The 22,087-nt window shown below is 46.0% G+C and overlaps 1 protein-coding gene across 1 annotated transcript in view; it reads right to left on the bottom strand.

Annotated features, from left to right (window-relative positions):
* Window positions 1-20,186, bottom strand: part of LOC306737705 (trinucleotide repeat-containing gene 6C protein-like) — a 36,621-nt gene extending 16,435 nt beyond the window's left edge. Inside the window, 4 exon segments of the mRNA XM_079219473.1 lie at window positions 7,381-7,782; window positions 17,469-17,490; window positions 17,738-17,839; window positions 20,091-20,186. Coding sequence (XP_079075599.1) covers window positions 7,381-7,782; window positions 17,469-17,490; window positions 17,738-17,800 — 487 coding nt within the window. The 5' untranslated portion in view covers window positions 17,801-17,839; window positions 20,091-20,186.
* Between the last annotated feature and the right edge of the window lie 1,901 nt (window positions 20,187-22,087).

Raw genomic sequence — 22,087 nt, 5'->3', positions numbered from 1 at the left:
TTATTGTCGTAAGACGGCTGAATGCTCATTGTCTATAACAAGGGGATTTGTTCGAAGATGAGTCTTTATTATGTATTTGTGAATAAGAGCAGCTTGTTGTGTCAAATGATTCAGAACATGCAGAATTCTGTGTTTTTACTACGAGGATGCTGCTCCAGGCCCAATTTTTTTATTTTATTGTTGGTGCTCACCCTCCAGTTGACACATGTCTTCTATTTGTTATAATGGAGGTAAATTATGAATTATCCCAAATATGCAGTGTTTTTTTTTATTTTTTAAAAGGAGATAGTTACAATGAGAAAAAACAATGTATATAAAATTGTCGATGCATCACGATGAATCGATAATCGTTTCATAATTGCATTGTAGCCCTCTGAATCGGATCGTGAGGTGCCTAATGATTCCCAGCCCTAGTAAGCGTGTAGATAAATATTTTATCATAATCAGAGAACTAAGTAAATGCATCTAAATCTTGTCTTTCAGGCTTTAAGCATGATTAACAAATTCAGGACACTAACAAAAACAGAGCATTTACAACACTTCTCTTACCAACATGGTATCAGGCACACAGGCAATTTCATTAGGCACAAAAGCATCTAATCAGAGGGGGGTGTGGGGGGGGGATTCAATGCTGTAAAGGGGTAATCAATCAGTGGGAGGCAGCTGATCAATGATCTTATTAATGCTAGTGGCTGAGAGCAGGGAGGTTATCGATCCAGCATGCAAACATCCGAACCACTAGGCCGGCCTCGTGTAATGGGCTAAACACCAATGAGAACCGCGAGGACTCTTAAAAGTGCACATACAGAGGCAAGCGTATAAAAATGAGAAATTCATCCAGAAACTCGTAGAATGGGAAATGATCGTGTATCGTGAGACTAAATGTGAACATGAAAGCTACATATTCATCCCGTTTTTTTTTTCTTCTCAACATTCAGCAAAAGTGGACGTTTCAGTGGTGAAGCAGCATTATTTGTCACTGAATGTGAATACTATGTATTCTTATACAAATGTTATACTCCCTATCACAATATATACACGCCTTGATACGTGTTTGTTTGTTTTTAAAGATGCTGTGAGCGATGAACAAAGTGTGATGTCAAAGCACATCCAATGAAAAGCAGTCATTTCCAGCGAGCATTAGAAGCATCCCAGACAATAATACATGTCTGGCTACCCTCCTGAGCAGCTGCAGTAAGCGTGGCTCACTAACCTTTAATTAGAAGACCCAGGCTGTGTTTGTAAAATATTTGCCTTGTTTGGCAATTAAGCCGTTTTACCTTCCATTACTCCGCTATTAGTTTCAGTCAAATTGTTGCAGTGATTTTCCAGAATGGCGATAAGTTATCCATAACGAGATAAAGACCCAGTGGTCAAAACAATCCAGTCAAACGAGGGAAGAAATAAAAAACACGCTGGCAGATATGTGGCTTTAAGATACTGCGCAACACGCCACTGGCTGGGAACGCAATTTTCGCCTGAAGACACTTATCTCCACTCCCCAGGCAGCCTTATCGCCACACACACACACACACACACACACACACACACACACACACACACACACACACACACACACACACACACACACACACACACACACACACACACACACACACACACACACACACACGTTTCCGATCAGTTAGACACATACAAAAAGCTATTGAAACATCACCATAAAGTGATCGCTCACAACTGTTGTGACAGTGCCAATTGTGTTGGAGGAAATTTAGGAGCTGTGGAAACTTAAAAACAAGACAGATGTGATCCTTCAGTGGGGAGGTTTTCTCTGTCATCCTACAATAAGTTGGGGTTGAGAGTCAAGGCAAAGATCTAGTTTCAGTTTGCATGACAGACTTTCATTCTTAAAAAAAAAAAGGGAATAAAAAAAACATGCGAGTCGGAAACTGCCCAAAATACAGCAAGCTGAAGCAAATTAAGGAAGCATTTTGGAGATATTCAAGGGCCTTGGAAATTCCCTGCTAGACAATAACGTCACAATAACTGAACTACTGTATTCATAGAACAGATTGGTCCAAGACATTCACATTTCTTTTTGATAAGGTGTTTTTTTTTTACCTGGGGGGGTAATAGTCTTTCTCTACTGTTTTTCACAGTCGATTTGTAAAGAAAAAGAACAAAAACAGCTGGTCCTTTCAGTTACCACTGGCTTGTAGGTGGGAGAGAACTGCGCCAGCGTCATTAAAAAGCCACTGATGTTGCCCCTCTGTCTGTTTCGTACCGGCTCCATCAATGCTATCTTTGCAAGCAAAGCGCCATTTTATCAGACCTCTCTCTCTTTGTGTTTCCTCAAGAGTTGAAAAATAGGTTACATGTGAAGTTAATCAAAGCCTGGAAAGTAGCCATCTTTTTTTATCACTCCTGTCACAGACACTGAGAACAAGCTGAATTTCAAGACGTAAAACTCCCATTAAAAAAAAATGAAAAAATAAAGAAAAAGGGGGGGTCCGTCAGAGAGAAAGCGAGAGAGCGTGTGGAAAAATACCTGAGGAGAGGTACACCAGCTCCACTCTCAGAGTGCTGACACAGATATCCTCCGAGTGTGTCCGAGAGCTAACTACGCAGCAACACACTGCTGCTGCTGGCAGCCGGAGAAGTGTCTTGGATCAATAGTGTGTGCAGGCATTTGTGCAACTGAGTGCAGTGAAAACAACGTGGGGAACAAAAATGGGACAATATTAGCTCCACAAAAGGAGTAGCTGTCGCTGGACTACTGGATTGGAATGCATTATACTGTATCGATGCTAATGCTATTGTGCCTACCTCTAAATGGGAACACACTTAAGACTAAAGCAAAACACAATTTTCTCTTTTTTATTCCTTTCACCTCAACGTGCCCCGATTGCTTCCCTTTCGACTCGCTCCCCAGACTTCCCAATAGAAAGGTCTGCTGATTCTTGGCAAAGCCGCGATTTAGCTGCGGGTGGTGGGGGACAACAAGAAAAAAAAAGGAAAAAAAGAAAAAGGGGGACAATTATCACCGTCGACCATTCGCAACCATGTGTCAGTAATGTGGTGCTGCTTTCACTCTGGTTGCAATTAGGAGGGCAGTCCCTTATTACGCTTTGTGAATGAAACATACAAACTATGGGCCCCTCTGTGGCTCCTCATGCTTCCAACAGGGAGCACGGCCGCCTTTTGTTGTCCATGCGTTCAGATGCAGGCTTGTTCTCTTTAGAGAACCCGGTCGACAGCTAAATAACAGAAATACGCAGGAGATGAGCTTCCGATAATGACACACGCTGCCGTCATAGAAACGGGCAGGTAGCCAATAAGTAAATGCCTCCCCTCCCCTTTGAATGAAAGGAGAGGCAGGGTGAGGGGAAAGGGAGACAGCCTTGGGGGGGAGGGGGGTTGGCACTCGCAGTGACGAGGGGAAAGAAAGGGAGCCGGTGAGGGAAAACCAGAGCAGACTATGAGAAACGGTGCGGCAATAAATGGAATTCTCCGTTTGCCGGCGAGCCGAAGACTTCGGCTTGGTTTCTCCTCGGAGCAAACCGAAGGGTGACGTAAGACCAGAACGAGAGCAGGATGGGACGTTTAGGAGCCTTTTGTCCCCAAATAGACCCTCTCCGTCTCCCTTTGAGGGGCGCTTTACGCCCCCCCCCCCCCCCCCCCCCCACCCGTATCAAAGACGGCGTACTTGTTTTTCCGGAAGCAGGGAGGAAAAGAAAGACTGAGGGAATGGTCACAGGAGGGTTTAAAAAGCTCATTATTCATGTCTGTTTACCTCTGCCAAGAGGAGGAAAAACACGAGAGGAGACCATGGTGACTTCTACGGTTTCCCTGACAGAGGCTGGATTAATTAAGCCACTAGGGGGTTCTCTCACTGTGTGTGTGTGTGTGTGTGTGTGTGTGTGTGTGTGTGTGTGTGTGTGTGTGTGTGTGTGTGTGTGTGTGTGTGTGTGTGTGTGTGTGTGTGTGTGTGTCAGCCTGTGCACACGGGGCAATCTATACCTCACAGGCTTCATTAGGGCCAAGTGCTCTTGTGATTATGATTTTAAAGCATACAAGATCTAAGTGGGAGTTTTTTTTTTTTAAATATACATACACACACATACACATCTTAATGGTACCATGTTTGAAGAGGCAGACCCACACGCCCATGAGCAGGTACTTGAAGAACATTACACGTTTTACAGAACACCGTTTTAAAAGCAACACTCCTCCACACCGAGCTTAAACTTAACTTAAATAAGACACACTCCAAAACATATATAATATACCCCAACAACTAAAAAAGGCCCAAATGAAAGGGCCAAGTGTTTTAACAGCACCCAGCTGAGTGCCTTCTGGCTGCATGCTCTGTCTCGGGACCAACAAACAGCTGTTGGGCTGCAGTTCCCACAGTCTTGAGAAACCCCCCACCACCCCACTCCAGCACCTGCTACTGGGGAGCCTGTCTGGATGGCTGCTGGCTGCTCCGGACTACTTAATGGTCCCCAGTCAGCTGGAGAGACTGGGATGGAGGGAGAGGGCACAGGGGGTGTCTGTCTGGTGTTTGGGCCAATTAGATGGGGTTTCAGAGAGCGAAGGTTACGTGGGGGTGGTGTGAATGCCCCTTGAATTTAGAGAGGGGGGGGTTACCTTTCAGACTTTGTGGATGTGTGCGTATGGCCTGCGGGAATGTCATAAATCACACACATTTAAATGCAGTATGGCGTTTGAAGGAAATCAGTATGTATTTTTTTTCCTGATCCAAATGTGAGAAAAGTAATATAAAAAATAAATGGGTCAAAGGAAGCACATTAACCACCTTAGGATATCTACCCACTATTACTGCAGCGGCTTATAAACTAAACATGCGGATGTGTGTTTGTGCGTGCGTGTGTGTGTGTGTGTGTGCGCTTGCATACCCTTTAAACTCAGCCAGCTGGCCTGCAAGGCAGACACAGATCTGAGCGGACACAACTAGGTCAGAGTAGTGTGTTCTTACTGCTGCGCAGCCACTACATCCATGTGCATGCGCTCGTGTTTGCATGTGCGAGTGGAAGTGTGTGTGAGGGAACATCACTTCACGTCCCTCTGGGCCACAGGAACCTCACCAGAGGTCAGAAAAAATGTCCTCGAAACAAGAGTTCATCCCTGACTTACAGTTTGCACTGAAAAACTTTCAGTCAGTGCTCGCAGGCCGGACTCATGAAACACATTTTGACGCAGCTTGGTAAAAGTCAGATTGAGGGGAGGGGAAGCTGGAAATTATTATCTTATCTGTGATGATGATGATGCATGTGATTCTTGGCTTTATGATCAACCATGTAATATGCTTACATGGTTGAGTAAGTTCAAAAGACAGTGTCGCAAATAAGTCGCCTGGCACAAACAGAAGTCATGCGTAAATAAGGTGTTCTGTTGTAAGTCTAATTCTTCTATTTTTCCGCCACGATGCTACAAAAACAACCACGGCCGCACAAGAGCAAGAAGTGCAGTTCTATTGGGGTCAATTTGAAGATATTTCTCAAGCTTTTTCTTCTACTAAAGCGGAAATGTTTTATGTAAATATAGCAGAGGCGGCGCAGAAGTGCAGGGTGGCAAGTTTAACGTCCACTCTTTAAATTATGCATTGCCAGAATCTTTGCAACAACAGGGCCACTAGCTTGAGGCCATTAAGCGAGGCGGATGGGATGGAACCGGCTGTGAGGGGAAGCCCTCGATAGAAAAACAAAACGAGATGGGAAGGAGGTAGAAACCCAGCCAATGGCTACTAACGCCACGGGCCGAGACGCCCCTGGGAAAAGCGGGGCCAGGTGAAGGCCAAGCAGTAAAACAACCTCTGGACTAGGACAATAACAAGGATGCGATAGGTTAAACACTCTCATCCAGGGGAGCTTAACTTGAAGCCAAAATGAGAGGCATATTCTTTTTTAATTCAAGGGTTTAGAGGTATTGCTTCTCTTGAGTGAGTTGAGCCTGCGGCCAAATGTAGTGCCTGGCCCACAGGCATTGGGAAATCCCTGCACCAGACAGCAGGCACAGAGAATACATATCAGAATAGGAGGTTTCAGGTGTGGAACTAATAATCAAAAGGTTTAATATTGTTTGCGAAAAGAAAGTCTTCATTAAATGAGCCTCTAAATATGGGAACAACTTGCCAAAACAAGACCGTTGGAAGAGAAACTCAGGAGACGCCGGCAGACACTCGTGTGTGTTCCTTTCTAACCTGGACATGAAAACAATGCATGCTGTGAGATAGCAAGTCTTTGTCTTCAAAGTTACTGTGGAGGTGTGGTGCATCTTTGTGTCTGTGTACATTATTAAGCAGATGGTTGTGATTGCTTTACAAAGGGAAAAAACACTTTGGAACAAATATGCGCACACACAAGAAATAATGTCTAAAAAAAATAATCTAAAATAAATCTTGAGTGTGCATGCGAAAAGAAAATGAAAGGGGAAAGAAAATGTATAATGGCCATGATATAAATAAATCATGGCCATCCTTTATCAACACATCACTTGCATAGAAATACACACAAGCAGCCGCACAAAAGAGCACCTGGAGGCAGGTTCAGTATTAGTGATCTTAGGGGCCACCGATGACTTCATTAAAAGAGTACCGCTGGCTATGGAGGTCTGAGAGTGTGTGTGTGTGTGTGTGTGTGTGTGTGTGTGGTGGAGCAGAAGAGCGTGCAGAGGCTTGGAGAACTTAAGCATGCTCTTCTGACTTAGGCAAAAACATCTAAAAACAAGATTTCTTTCCACGGCTCGGAAAGAATTTGCTGTTATTATTGCCAACGCTAGACACACTTGTATCCAGACCTGCACACTAATAGCAGAGTTGGAAACGAGCAGACAGATATCAGATTCCTTTCAGAAGGCCAAAGAAATGGAAAGTAGGGGCAGCAGCCAATTGAAAACAGCTTAAACTTGAGTCTTACATTTTGAGTTGGCTTTAGATTTGTCAGCCTACTACCCACTTCTCTTAAGAGCTGTATCTCTGCATCACTTTAACACCGACAGGAAGTGAAGCTTTGCCCTTAAACTACAATTATAATCATCGTAAATTATTACGCTTACAGTGCAGCAAATCTGAAACCCTGAAATTAAGCTTAATGTGGGACCCTAAAAAAACAATGACAAAAAACAATTGAGTATTTTCTGCATGTTACGGCGTGATTTGACTCACAAAATGTGGGGAAATTAAAGTGATCGTAACAAAGGTGGAAGCAGAGTGTTATATTTAAAAAGGAAGCTCATCGAGGGAAAGATCACACAAAGACACAATACAGTCAACATGTACTGAAATAAAAAAATCAGACTGAAATTTAAAGGGTGAAACAATTTGCACATAGCCACCACAAGAGTTCAAATAAAAAAATTGAAAAATTTTTGTTGTTTGTTTACTGTTTTTACACAAACCTGGGTGGCGTTTGCCCGCAGTGGACGTGGCAGAGTTTGGGGAAGTGCTGCTGGTAGTCGTAGAAGAAGAGGAGTAAGACGACGAGGGCGAAGAGGAGGAAGAGGAACAGGCGAGGGTGAGCGCGCTGAGGGCTCCTGCAGGCAGTGGCTGGCCTCTCTTCAGGAGCTGCTTGTGCTCCTGCTGGCGGAAGCGCGGGGGCACCTCTCTGGGCGGGTAGCGAGCACTGGCAGAGGACAACTGGCACTGCTGGGGAGTCTGGGTCGGGAGTTGGCTACTGGAGGAGGCGCGCTTGCCATTGCCAGAAGAAGAGGAGGAGGAGAGGGGCAGCGTAGGGCTGGCGGGGTGGTGGTGGTGGTGGTGGGGTGGGCCGGGACTGGGCTTAGTGGGAGCAGGCTCTGGCACTGGATGGATACAGCACACAGGCACAGAGAAAGACACATGCAGGGAGCAAAGGTATTAATGTCTGGGTTCACTCATTATTAGACCTTTACAGAAACAAACATATTTGGCTGGGTAGTACTGACATCTGACAAAAAATTATTGTGGCTGGAATTTAGTGGGGCAAGTAAATCCTGCAGTGGAAATGTCTGAAAGTGTGGTTTTCCTGAGCGTTCGTCCACTTTAATCAATTCCATGGTAACCCAAATCATGTTTTTTTTATGTTAAATGATTACTTTATAATAGGAAAACATTAAAAAACATTCAAATTATTGAGACAATTAGATTGTTGATACATAACAATCAGTAATGTGGATATAATGACTAAGCGGAATAAGGCAAATAATTCAACAGTCTGGTAAGTTTAGTAAGCAGCATCACTTTACTGTAATGCAGCCTTTTAAAACCAGGAACAGACAACACGTATGACATATTACGATACACAAAAAGACAACATCTAGTCTCACAATATAATATCTGCATCTTAACCAGTTATATTATCGCAGTACGTGATGGAACGGTCCAATTTTGAGGGAAGAATGTGCAACAGACAAATGTTCACGAAGTCTCCAGAAATTTAAATGTGTGTGTTCTATTTGATGTATAGTACCCGGCAGGTGGGAATAATTGAATCTTTTAGTATGCACCACACGCTGGTGTAGACTGTCCCTTTAAATTTACGGCCTTATGCAGCCTTTTGTCGAACATGTTACTTGCTCAGACGCACTCTATGAAAAGGTCATATTGTTTTCTGCTGACTGAACACACAAACACAACTTCCTTTCCTCTTCCACACACACACACACACACACACACACACCCTCAGCCTGACCCCTTCCCTGTGGTTGCAGTGACCGGCCAGCCATCTAATTGAGCGTTAGCCGAGAGGTGTTATTATTAGCAGGACCTGAACAGCTAGCAACCAAACAGATTGGCCCGGCTAAAGTTTCCTCTCCGGGGGGGCGAGGAGAAAAAAAATAAAAATACTGTCCGACACCGAATAATTCCTACTGAGGAAGCCGAAGAGGAGGACAGAGGGGGCCTGCGGCTGTATGCACCTATGAGGAACGTGAACTACATCCAGTATGGCACTACTTTTACTTGAGAGTTCCCTGCTGCTCAAAAAACGTCTGCTTTCATTATGGCTGCTTGTTGCTGGTGAACTAAGAGCTGTAGTGAATTGGTCTAAATGGGTAAATGCGATGAATACTGTTTTCTATACTCCCTATAGATACGGCTGTTCTGCACAACAGCTGAGACTGCCTTCACTCAATGGTGTGTGTGTGTGTGTGTGTGTGTGTGTGTGTGTGTGTGTGTGTGTGTGTGTGTGTGTGTGTGTGTTTTTGTTATGTATAAAGCATGAAATAGTGGGATGTTTAATGTCCAGTGTGAGAACTCTTCCTATAGTGCTTTGCTGCAGTGCTGGCAATTAACCACAAAGACACACACACACAAAAGAGGAAGTACATTCGGAGAGCGAAAGGTATTCAGTGTGCCTGCCAAGAGCTCGTCTGAAAGCTGAAAAAAAAACAAAAAAAAAACAGAGGCCCTCTCATTGAGCACAACACTAATGCAGACGGCTGCCTAACTGCTGACACACAGAAACGGCAGTGTTATGGAGCAAACTCTTCAACATGCGGCAACCCAGATACAATCCCTAAACAAAAGCCCTCTACGTGGAGACAACTACACATGCAGCGTCTGAAGGGGAAAACCTTGTTTTCTTCAAATGATTCACAGACACACTCACTTCCACACGGGCACAAACACGTGCAGCTTTACTTTTTTTACAAAATAGAGAGAGCGAGAGACACAGAGAGAGAGCGAGAGAGAGAGAGAAAGAAAGACTGCCCCCTCCAGCAGTATCTGGCTGGCTGTTGGCTTGGAACTGCAGCTGGTGACGCACATCTCTGATTAAATCCATCGTGGCCCGCCTGACTCTGCCTCGACCAATCAGACGGCAGGATGGTGAATGCCCGCTGCCCCGCCCCCTTTCCTCACTGTTCTCCCCCTGTTTCCAGTCCTGCGTCTCCTCACTCCAAAAGATCTCTCCTCCACCCTGCTCATTGCTTCCTTTTCCATTTCTTTCACCTCTTCCAACTCCAACCAATTTTTCAACGTCATGCAAAATTATGTTCTGAACCTTTATGTAGAAACCCATTAACCCTTAAAAGAACTCAGAAAGTTAGAACTTGGTTCTAGGCCTGGACTTCAGGAAGTACTTTCCAATGGCCCAGGAGCTACCGGGATGCACTTTGCACTACTGGGTGTCGCTCGCTGCTCAAACAGAAGACTGACGACTGCAAATTGTGTGCAGGAGTCCTTCAGATTAGACGGACTTTAATTTCACGTATTTGAGATTCAAACGACGTTACTGTGCCGAAAGTCCCGAGCAGATGACAAGCAAGGAACTAAATTGAGAGCGGCGGTTATGTACGCAAGCAGGAAAATAAACCAAATATAAACGCTTTAGCAAGGGGGCCTACATCAAAGATTGTGTCGTCCTCCACGTTTGTTCTCATCTCTGACAAACAGTCAAATCACAGTTTGTCCGTCTCAAACGAAGGGGAATCCCATTTAATCTGTTATCCGTCTCATTTGCCAAATCCGTGCTATTCACACACATGCACACAAACGGGCTGAAGGATCTTCCAGAGCTCCTGAGACCTGGTCTTAGAGGAGGCGGGTGGGCCCTGAACAGACACGCGGGTCCCTTAGCTCATACACACCCTGCAGCTTCACACTGCGTCTCTGTTGTCGTAGTAACAAGGGTGTATCCACGCTGCAAATCCCTCATGTTGCTGATGACCACACCTCATTTCTCTGGCGCCAGCAATGACATTCCTTCTCTAAAATAATCATGATACATTTAAAGCCACATTGTCACGAACCTGTTCAAATACATTATTCTGTGCTTGCAAATAATAAAAAAAGATAAAGAAAGAAGCTAAAATTATGTCATTTTTCATGAAAAGTGCTGCTATAACACTATCCAGCTGGGTAATGTGTAGCCATCTATGGTGTCGTCTGTATTTAACAAGTGGATCAGTGAGAATTAATGTTCTCCTGTGTGAGTGCACACACTAAAAAACACACACACACACACACAATTGAGACGGCAAAACAGCAGCATGTGAGACACAGCTCCCCTCTGCCCTGAACAAACATAAATACATTTACTTAGACGCCCCTTATTATTTTTGAGGAGGGATCTTTTCTTAATCCACGAAGGATGGGTAAGTGCTTGTGAAGAGGTGGGGGTTGCACGAAAAAGACGACCAAGGAACGAATTAGAGAAACGATGGGAAACCCCCTTTTAGATGAGAGAAAGTATGTGTGTGCGTCTGTAACAGATTAAATGAGGAAAGTGAAGAGTGTGCTGCCAGTGAGAGGCAATGAAATCCACACGGTGAAGTGGTGACGTTTGCAAGGATGACTAACGGGGGTTCTCCGCTTATTAAGCCCTCCCTGTGGGAGAATTTTATTTCTCAAACTATTCATTGATGGCTTCTAATATCAAACATAGTTTGTGATTATCTATTCACGTGACGCGTTCGTTTTTTTAAAGAAATCTACAAATCAAGGGGCTCACAAATGATCACAAATCACCACAAAAGTGATGAAGAGAAAATGAAGAAGAAGAAAAAGACATTGGTAACCGTTAGATATCATCTGGGTATGAAACAAAAACAGACTGCTAAAAATAATCCCTTCCCCAACTCCACTGGCAGAGGTACGGGCACAGACACATTTGAGTTAGAGCGGTGTTGTGGAAACCAAATGTAGACTTCCAGTGTGGTTGTGGCCTTGGTACCGCTAATTGTGGTTGAAAGGGAGAGCCAATTAAATTAGCATTTTATATTAAGCACTGTAAATTCCATTAAACCCTCCAGCTGAGGTGCTCTACGCAACCTTGCACCAAACTTTTAATTATAGCCCTTCTTCACACTAAATGGTTAATTACAGAGCGAAAGAAAGAGCAACTGTGTACGGATAGAGAGCAAGTGAGCATAGATTAAGGAAGGAGGGTAGGGAAACGCATAAAGAAATCAGATATAGGGTTCATAATCCATATGGAGGCAAAGCGGCGGGGCATCCGTTATCGAACCAGAACAACTGTTGTACAAGAACGACTGGGATTGGCTCTCTGAGTGCCAGGCGGCGCAGGTTCCCACATCTCTTCTGTCCATTGTCTGCAGAGAGCCACTTTATTATGCAGCCGTGTTTATAGGGGAAGGGGGGGGCTGTATTGTATGCCCCCCACACAATGGGACATTTCTTGATCCAATGAAAGCGAAGGAAGGTAGAGGAAGGGAATTACAGCATGTCGTCCGTGTACAACACTTGTATACATTCTCTTTTAGCTCACGAGAAGAAGAAAAAAGGAGCATGGAGCAGGACAAAGTATTGCATCACAACAATATGGAGGTAAACGAGAGAGGTGTTTTTTTTTTGGGGGGCTGTCGCAGAAGGCAAATGAATGTGCGCATGAGGGAGGGTCGAGTGGGTGTGTCTATGAGGTCCCATCTGTCAGTATGAGTGGAGGAGAACAGAAACACCCTCGCTCACACGGGAAAATAAAAAAAAAAGGGCAAACATTTCTCACCCCTCACCCTTCCGACGACGGGGCCGTTGCTATAGGGACTGACAGTTGCCTCACGCACCTCCGTTTGCCTCGTGACCCCCCCACCCCCGCACCGGTGCCTCCTGTGACCTCTTCCCATAATGCTCCTCTCTCCTCCTCTCTCTCTAATTAGTGACCCCCCACCTCTTTCTCAAAGCTAAGCTCTTTCCTTGGTTGTTCATCTCAGCTGTGCCTCTCCGGCCTGTGTGCTCTTTAGCCTGATACGAGCTAACTTGCTTAACAGGATCATACTACTACACCTCCGTCCGAGGTCAGTGCCTGGGGCATCAACTGCCTGAGGGGAGAGAGAGGGGGCTTTTGAACTTGGTAGCATGGTGCATGGTGTTTTAAACATGCTACTGCTGAAGATGTCTCCCACAGTCAGAGCGCCCGTAGACAAAGAGCATGGGGAACACAGTGGGCACAATGGGGGGCACCACTCATTCATTTCTCATGTTTGCATATTACAGGGTTCATACACATTTTGACCAATGGATTTCCATGACTTTAAACCAAATTTCCATGACCAAACATTTTGTGAGATCTCAGTGTATACATGAAAAAGTGAGAAAATGTAGTATTTAAACTAACAATGAGAATGAGAGCGTATGCCTGCTTATATTCTGAGCGTCTTTCTTTTAAAAGCATATTCATTATTTCAAACTCAGCGTTTATGAACCACATGAACATATGAATATAACAAATTTCCATGATTTTTCCAAAACTTTTGGCATTTTATTTTTTTCAAAGACTTTTCCAGGCCTGGAAATAACCATTTTAAAACTCCATGACTTTTCCAGGTTTTCCATGAGTGTACGAACCCTGACATTACGTGAGCATTATAACCACCCACTGAAACAATCTCATTGAGTCAAATTCAACTGGCAAGGTGGTACTGGCTTAGGTCTAACTGCTGTCCCACAATGGCCAGAGGGCAGAGCATGAGGAGCCCTTTTTTAAAAGGTCTGCCGTCGGTCTTTGAACCCCCCCCCCACACACACACATATGTGTGTGAACACCTTTGCCTCAAAGCACAGGCTGAACTGTCATTCATATCCGTCGAGCTCCTTCCCATTACTCTGCCCTGATATGTGACGTGAAGCGGCTCACTGTTGGGGAGGTGATGGGTGATGGGGGAGGGGAAAGCGGTTCGCTTGTCAGCAGCTTGTGAGCGATCATACAACAACGAATACGCAGAGAGGGAGGAAGCATTGTTGGAGCTGGTGCTCCCCTCTTGTTTCCTCTCCCTCTGCCCCCTGTCTCTCCCCCTCCATCGTTCACTCGCCTCTCGCACTTGACATGCATGCCGGGTGAGCGCACTGGGGGTGGGGGATGGGGGGGGGCTTAGAGAAAGAAATTATGCTTGGCAGTCATAAATCCACGGGATGTAATTCACAAGCTATTCACTATTAATTCATGGAGTGTTTATAAATTGTGGTTAACAGAAGAGAAAAGCAGCCCGACTGCTAAAGCAAATTAGCCTCTAATTAGATTGTGATTCATGAAATACCCTTTTCAAAAGTGTTGACGCAATTAATAGCATGTGAAATTGCGAATTAATCCAATGCCGGGGTCGTACGACGCACTGGCGTTTGTGGGCGCCTCTCGTCGCTGAGTATTGTTGGGACTTTCTGTGCCTGCGTGAAGCCCGCTGTTTCATGAACTGCGTTTGTGCAACTTCCTGCGAACTTCAATACTGTGTGTGTGTGTGTGTGTGTGTGTGTGTGTGTGTGTGTGTGTGTGTGTGTGTGTGTGTATATATATATGTATATATATATATATATATATATATATATATATATATATATAATGGCCTTTGCGATTCCAAAACGAAAGCGTTTTCTTGGGTCACACAGTAGATTTAAATTGCTGCAAGTCGCTGTCGGGAGAAATGCGCAGGTCTTTTAATATTGCTCGGCACGCACTCCTCTGTGTGTGTGTGTGTGTGTGTGTGTGTGTGTGTGTGTTGGCATGTGCATGTTTTTTGTCAGGTGTGTGCAGCAGTCAAACTGACTGATTGTGATTGCAGTGGTGGCAGAGATTGTGATGAAGCTGCGTGTGTGCTGGGGGTGAATAATCAGCATCCCTTGGAGGTAATGGGGACCAGGAGGGAGGGATGGGGGGCTGCATCAGAGGTCCAGTCTGTGTGTGTGTGTGTGTGGGGGGGGGAGGGTGGGTTGGGGGAGCGGGACCCTGCCTCCTGGAAACCCTGCGTTTGGAGAAGCTCCATGCCTAATGGGGGGCAGAGGAGTTAATTCCGCTGCGCCGAGGCTTTATCTCATTTTCATACATATGAACGCGCGTCGGGCCGAGATCGATTACTGCAAACAAATTGAAATGCCTGGGACCAAGGAAGGCCTGCGGAGAGGAAGCCAGAGAAAGGCGCTGAAAGGAGGGGGAGGTGCGGTGCGATGTGCATGTGTCTATGAATTTCTGAGAGTGTATAAAGGGAGGCAAAATTCCCCGATATGGATGGAGACACACAAATCACTACCGCATACTGATTTCCTCCCTGCCTACAGACACACACACACCTCTATTATTTAGAGTCACGCATGAAAACTCAACTCACTCCGGTTGATGCCACCTTCCTTCTCAGAGATATTGCCGCTGGGAGGTAGTGAGCAAACTCAGAGGTCCTGAAGGCTCGCTGAACGATTAGTCTTCAAACTGGCCCGCGAGCCCGCTTCCCCCTACTCCCGTTATCTCTGGGTCTGCATGAGCGCCCGCTAACATACACACAATTAGTTTCTCATTCTATGTCTCTTTCTCGCTCTATCTCTCATTAAACATACCATAAAACGAATGTCCACGTCATTAGCCCGATTCTATACTCGCACCGTCATTGACTCCCGACAGTCATTTTTGGCACTCGTCTAAAGTGCCCACTGCTTCATTACTTCTTTCCCTTCCTCCATTTCTTTTAGCTTTCATCCGGCCACAGAATGCCCGGTTACACTCTCTCTTACTCTCCTTTCCTCCTCCCCCCCCCCCCCCCCCCCCCCGCCTCGTTCCAAGCCGTGCCCCCTGTTTGCGGGCCTCTCCCACAGGCAGAGGTTTTCAATATTTCCTTTCGACTCTCGGCATTTCCTTCGCCGCTCCCGTCAGTGACACTTGGCGCAGCCCACATGCACGCGATAACCACATTGGGTTTGAACTGAAACGACGAACAAGCGGGTTTTATTTAAAGTGAAACGTAAACAAATGAGACCCCCGATGAGATGTTCAGCAGCCAAACTGGAACCGAAGCCAGTCACCTGACCAGGCAATGCGGTGCAGCCTGTCAGAGCGCTACCGAGGAAGGCACCAAGTGTCTGCTCACTTCATTTCAGTTCCAACGTGCTGCACAGAGCCGAACACAAATTTTTTTTTAATAAAACATACAGGAAGAGACACAGAGCTGTGTGCAGAGGGCCTAGCTCAGCGTGTGTCATTTATTGTTGCCCACATCACACTTTGGGATTTCCACCGTCTGACAAGCACATCACTCTCATCGGCCATTTCTCAGTCAACCGCCTGGACGAAGGCCACGAGCTCATTGCTGAGCCTCTAAAGCCCAACTGCCCCGAGTGAAGCTGGTCAGCGGGGAGCAGATAAGACTGTGGTTGTAAAAGACAGCTTCCAGGTGTGAATGGGAAGCAGATCTGCCCAGTGTAAATAACAGTAAAATAATAAAAATATTTAAAAAAACAGAAGCGCTACACAATAAAATGTTCTCTCCTTAAGTTCTCGGTTGCTCTTTAAATGCTATTATACATACAGATATAACTCACACATTTTGGACTGAACTGTAATGAAGCATGGAAAGATCTGAATTTATTTCAATCTTAAACCACTTTAGCAAGCACAGCGGCATTAAATGCATATTCAAATCAGAAGCGGCTAGCTTCGAGTGGAGGCTTTGAAACTTGGATAATAGGCCGAGCTCACAGTCGGGCGAGTGAAACACGGGGAGGGCAATTAAATAGACGGGTCAGAATTGGAGGTAAGCTGCGGTGACCTTTGTTAAGGCCCAACAGCGACACCCATATGGCCAAGCTGTTGCTCGCGGTGCGGTGGGGGAGGAGAGGTAGGCACGGGCGCTAGCAGATAAAAAAAAAAAAAGGTAGCCACCGTGCTCAAATTCTGTGAGGGACCTCAAGCATTTTGCACGAATTGCCTCACGGACCAACTCGCAGGAACCGGACCAGTGAGACGCCGTGTGCGATGATCAGTCCAAAAAGACACGGGACAGCGGGAAGAGGAAAAGGGCATCAAGATGGAGGAGATATGGACTCGAACATCAACTGCTTGGGACCTGGCGCACTCGCTCACAGTCGTTCCTTTCTTTTGAATGTATTCAGATAGATTTCTAAAGAAAGATCACAGGTACAACCATTTCTATTTTTTTAAGCAACCGCGGAAGGCACTCTGTGTTTCGTCAACATTTCCCTCAAGGGCTATTTTAGCATCTTAAGACGACGTCGAGGGCATGCGAGGACACCGTTCTGTCGGATTCACTCTCTCTTGCATTTCAGCCGAACTCTATGCCCTTCTTTTATTCCACTCTTCCTCTGTCCCCTTCCCCTCCCCCACACTCAGTGTGCTGTCTGGGTGCCCTCACGCTTCACTGCCTGGTGCTACGGGCGAACTGGGCGTCACTCGGCATCGCTCTGCATTAGACTCCACTGTATTTGCGTGTGTGTGTGTGTGTGTGTGTTGGAGAAACAGAGTCAAACAGTAAAATTGTGCATGCATGTGCAAAACGTGTGTGTCCATCTGTGTACGAGAATGCTAAATGCTATGTGTGTGTGTGTGTAATGCATGAATAATGTGTGTGTGTGTGTGTGTGTGTGTGTGTGTGTGTGTGTGTGTGTGTGTGTGTGTGTGTGTGTGTGTGTGTGTGTGTGTGTGTGTGTGTGTGTGTGTGTCTTTACGGGTCAGTGTGCTGTTAATCAGAGCTGATTAATGCAGATCAGTGGTTGGAATGTAGTTTGAAAAGTGGGGTAGATGAGAGGGTGCCATTTACGTGATCATGACACTCACCTTTGGGTTTCTGATCAGCAGCCTGCAGGGTGAGAAGAGAGAGAAACAGAATTAGCAACTCAAGCGCATCGTGCCTTTATTTGAGCCAATCTTGTTCCAGCTGTTGTTGCTATTGATTTTAATAAAAAGCCATTGATTAGAAAGGTTTAGCACTAACTGTATGAGCCACACACATACAGTGCAGAGTTCAAGTGCCTGCTGGTGGATAGATATGCGCAGCTTATTTAACAGGTGTGCTGTGTGCTGTGTGCGAACATGTGCATCGTCACCGTTTTCTGAGCGACGTCCGTCTTGGTCTTTTCTTCTTGTTTTTTCTTTTTCCTTTCTTCCATCAAATGGTTCTTTCTTCTGTGGCTAGCTTCTCTCAGCTGCTGAAAGAGAGGGACTAATGAATGAAACACGAAGGGAGAGTATTCAGCTCAAAAACTGTAAAATGAAAAGGTGGAATGGAAGGGATATTAAAAAAAGAAAAAAAGGCACACATGAGTTCGAGAGAGATAAATGCAGAGAAAGAGAGGACAGTAAGAGTGAAGTGTTAAGAGCTGGGTTAAAGGCAGACGGAAATGGCGAGAAGATAAAAAGGCACGGGATTAAAACGACGACAACGTAAAAGGCCAATAGGAAACAAGGTCTTTAAAAATAAAATAAAAAATAGAATCCGTTTCTAGTGGGCGCGAGTCAAACTAACTAGATAGCTAGCCCGAAGGGTCACGGAAAATAAGTGCTTCTTTTCAGCCCGTCTTTCCTTTGGCTCAGCTTTAGTGACAGCTCCTGGAAACTATTAAGAGGCATGAGCTGGGCCAGAGGGACCGAGTGTGAGTGTGTGTGTGTGTGTGTGTGTGTGTGTACACTATTCACTAAGTGCAATGGACACTAATCTTTAAAACTGGACTGTGTCATATCAAATCAATGATAGCAAAATGTGCAAATACAATTAGTCATCTTCATGCCAGTCGAAAATAATGGTCAATTCCTATTTGTTGGCCATCCTGCTAAGAGTGCATGTACACTCTACTGTGTGTACATGCACTCTTAGCAGGATGGCCAACAAATAGGTGCTTCATCCTTGTGAACTTGAAGGACATGACTAATGAAGAAGATTAATGAAAGCCCCCCAGCCCCCCCCCCCCCCACTACACTGTGCTGCCCACTGGTAGGGAGGGGGAGGGAGCTGTCCATCCAAAAGACAGGACAAGCCTGGCAGAAAACTCCCCGACGGTGGGGCTATGTCTCTATGGCCGTAAGGGAGAGGAAGAGAGAGAGAACGTAGACACGGGTTAGACCACAGAGACAGAATAAGTCCGCCACTTGCCCCAAGTCTCAAGGCTCATACGTTAGCCTGCTACAACATCGCAATGGCAACGGTACACGTATAAATGTACACTGCTCTCACCACCCGGCTACGTTGATTTGAATGGTAATGTCTGGTGCACTCCTTATCTATTTATACTTCTATGCGTTCAACAGACATGCAGACGGGCAGAGAGACAGAGACGGAGGCAGACAGACATTGAACACCTATCAACAGTGAGAGCCAAACCCTGGGGAAGACTAGACTAGCGGCCATGGCAGCCGGGTAAAACGAAAATGAAAATCCAATCTGGATTTTCTCTTCTTCATTCCCTGTTCCCCTTTTCATTGCTCTAATGCGCTTTCTTTCTCTCCCTATCTCTCTTACATTCAGTGCTATTTTTCATACTGAGGAGTCTGTGTGTGTGTGTGTGTGTGTGTGTGTGTGTGTGTGTGTGTGTGTGTGTGTGTGTGTGTGTGTGTGTGTGTGTGTGTGTGTGTGTGTCATTGTGCTATCTCAGCAGCTCGGGGAAGGCAGCCCTCAGGTAATAAATAGGAGCTCAAATTATGTGTGGGGCAGAGAGTCAGAGAGAAAGAGAGGGGGGAGAGATATAAGTGGGAAGAAACTGTGTGCTAGATTTTTTTTTTTTTCTGTCACCATCAGTTGCTAGTGACAAGAGGCTATGCAAGAGGCACCCACATTAATACGCTGTTCTGATCTTTCCGTGCACACAAGCGGTCAGAAACCATCTAAGTCCATGCTAACGCACCGGAAAATGCAAATGTTTTTTGTTGCACATTAATGGAATAATAGCTTGCCAGTAGTAGTATTGTGAGAAGCAGACAGCAACAGCAGCTCGCATTGACAACAAGCTCTGTAATTTGTTTTCCACGTTGAATTAACCAGCGAAGCTGATGACATTTGTTTTTCTTCCGTGATCGGGGTGTGACGAATCACAGAAGGAAACCTCATGACTGATAGGACCAAATCAGGAAGCAAACGGAAAGGACGTTTTTTCAAAAGTCTCTATTTCGGGGGTCCCCCCAGATGATAGTGAATCTACCCGATATTTAAAAAAGAAACACTGTCAGAGAGGACGGAGGGGGGGGGTTACAAATACTACAACAATACCACCAGATGTGCGCGATTTAATTTAGTATCCATCTCGTTCCAGAGATGTCAATATACTATAGAAGGACTCCAGTTAAACAGCTGTTATTTTGTTATTCAACATCATGTTGCCAGCAGCCTGGTAGACAACTGTTGTCTTTTGAGTCGACGCAGCCAGTGCCAAACTTAGCTTCCCTCCTCTGCCCCACATATAACCTTACCTGCCTCCACCGGTCTCCCTCCCTCTCACTCAGTACTGCTGACACCAGCACCTCCTCAGCGATGACCCAGGGGCGTCCCCGTGCTGCCGTCCAGCATCAGGTTCACCCTCACTGGCAGTATGACACTGCAATTAGGCCAAATATGTCATGTTTTGAGGTTACGGATCTACACAGCAACAGCGTGTCATTGAGTCTCTTCCTCACATTGAAGAGGCTTAGATCCCCACAGCCAAAACGGAGAAAGAAACTAATGCAAAGACAGCTGTGTGGTGCATTTAGCCAAACTCTAAATCCCAAAAGCCAGCCTCAATTAGTAAGTAAGAATGATATGCTTTGCAGCAAATGCATTGCTGTTTTTAACATGGGTCGTGTCAGATATCTCATCAATATGTCCAAGATGCAGATGTGTGTTGTCCCAAGACCAAAGTAGCAACTGTATGCAAAGCTGGAAGTTGCTATTAGCGTTGCTGTCAGAGGTTTACGGTTGGATCTGTAATCCCCTCACATTATCAAGACAACGTGGGTCGAACACGGTACCGACCAAGGTCACAGACCAGACTTCTTTACTGAATGAATCGGTTCAAAACTTCTGTAGTCTGAGCCCGGCTTTACTGGCTTTTCTTAAGACTCGAGTAGGAAAACATCCCAAAACTGGGGCCACTGGGAAATTGTGAAGAAACTGCATCATGAGGCAGTATCCTCTCTTCTTGTGCTGCACACACCCGCTCCATATCCCGGGACTATAAGGCTTTAAGCTATAGAGGAGGCGGCATGACAACAGGAACACACTGTACTGGAACGAGGGGGACTGGAAACACACAACACACACACACACACACATAAAAACCACACACGGGAAGCTTGATGTACACAAACAGGAGGCAGTCTGTCTGATGCCTGCCTTTTTCTGCCATGGATGCATAGGAGAGGGAGGTGGGAGGAGGAGAGATGGGAATGGAGGGGTGGGATGAGAGGACGGGGAAGAAAAAAAGAAAAACAGGCGGAGGATGAAAGCAGACGCAGAGCAACACCAATTAAGAACGACAGCCGCCGGAGAACCAGACAGGGCACACAGAGAGAGAGAAGAGAGAGACTGTGCTGGGAGAGGGAAAATAGAGAAAGAATCCTCACTGGAGAAATGGAGGAGTTGGGGAGGGGGGCAGAACATCGCACTATTGAGGCTGGCAGACGAAGCGAGATGGGAGGGGGAGAGAGAAAGAGGTGCACCGAAATATCCGTGCGCCTTGATCGCTAGTATCTAGAGATGCAGAAAAAGCGAAGGGTGATGGGAAAACCATGCAAGGGTGATAGAAAAATAGAATAGAAGGGAGGGGGGGAGGTGTAGAAAGAGCTGCGCTCGTGTGACGACGGAGCGAGAGACAAACCGGGAGAGAACTAAAAAGAGGGAGGGGGGGGGGAGAGAGAGAGAGAGAGAGAGAGAGAGAGAGAGAGAGAGAAGGAAACCATGTAGCTTCACGTGTTCAGATTCAGGCTGTCAGATCAACCGCAGACACAACTCCAATCACAAAAGGACGGGATGGGACGGGGGGATGGGACGGGGGGGTGAGGGGGTTATGGTCCGGTCCGTGGCCGCAGAATGTGGTGAATCCACTCTCCTCCAACGTCACCATGCAGCCCGGCCGGCCCATTCCTGTGGCGTCAGAGAAGCCACAAGGCTCTCCAGAGCCTTATTACATGGAACGTTATCATCCTCACCTGGGGAATAAGTCCTCAAAAAACAGATCTCAACCACTCCCCACAAATGCCTGTGGCTGTGCCATTCAAGTTTACTCGACCTGAACGGCTTGGGTGGGGGTGGGTCGGGGGGTTAAGTAAGCAATAACAATGTCGTTGTGCGCTTTTCCATGCCGCGGTCACGCCAACAGCATCGCCCGGCCGCTTTGGTTTGCGAGCGTTGGGTGCATACCAGCTACGCTTTCAGCAGGTGGAGAGAGAGTGTACCTCGTGGAGACATAATACGGCACACGGTATTGCTA

Source organism: Taurulus bubalis, assembly GCF_910589615.1.
Source record: "Taurulus bubalis genome assembly, chromosome: 6".
Lineage (NCBI taxonomy): Eukaryota > Metazoa > Chordata > Actinopteri > Perciformes > Cottidae > Taurulus > Taurulus bubalis.
This window is presented reverse-complemented; position numbering and strand designations above follow the sequence as displayed.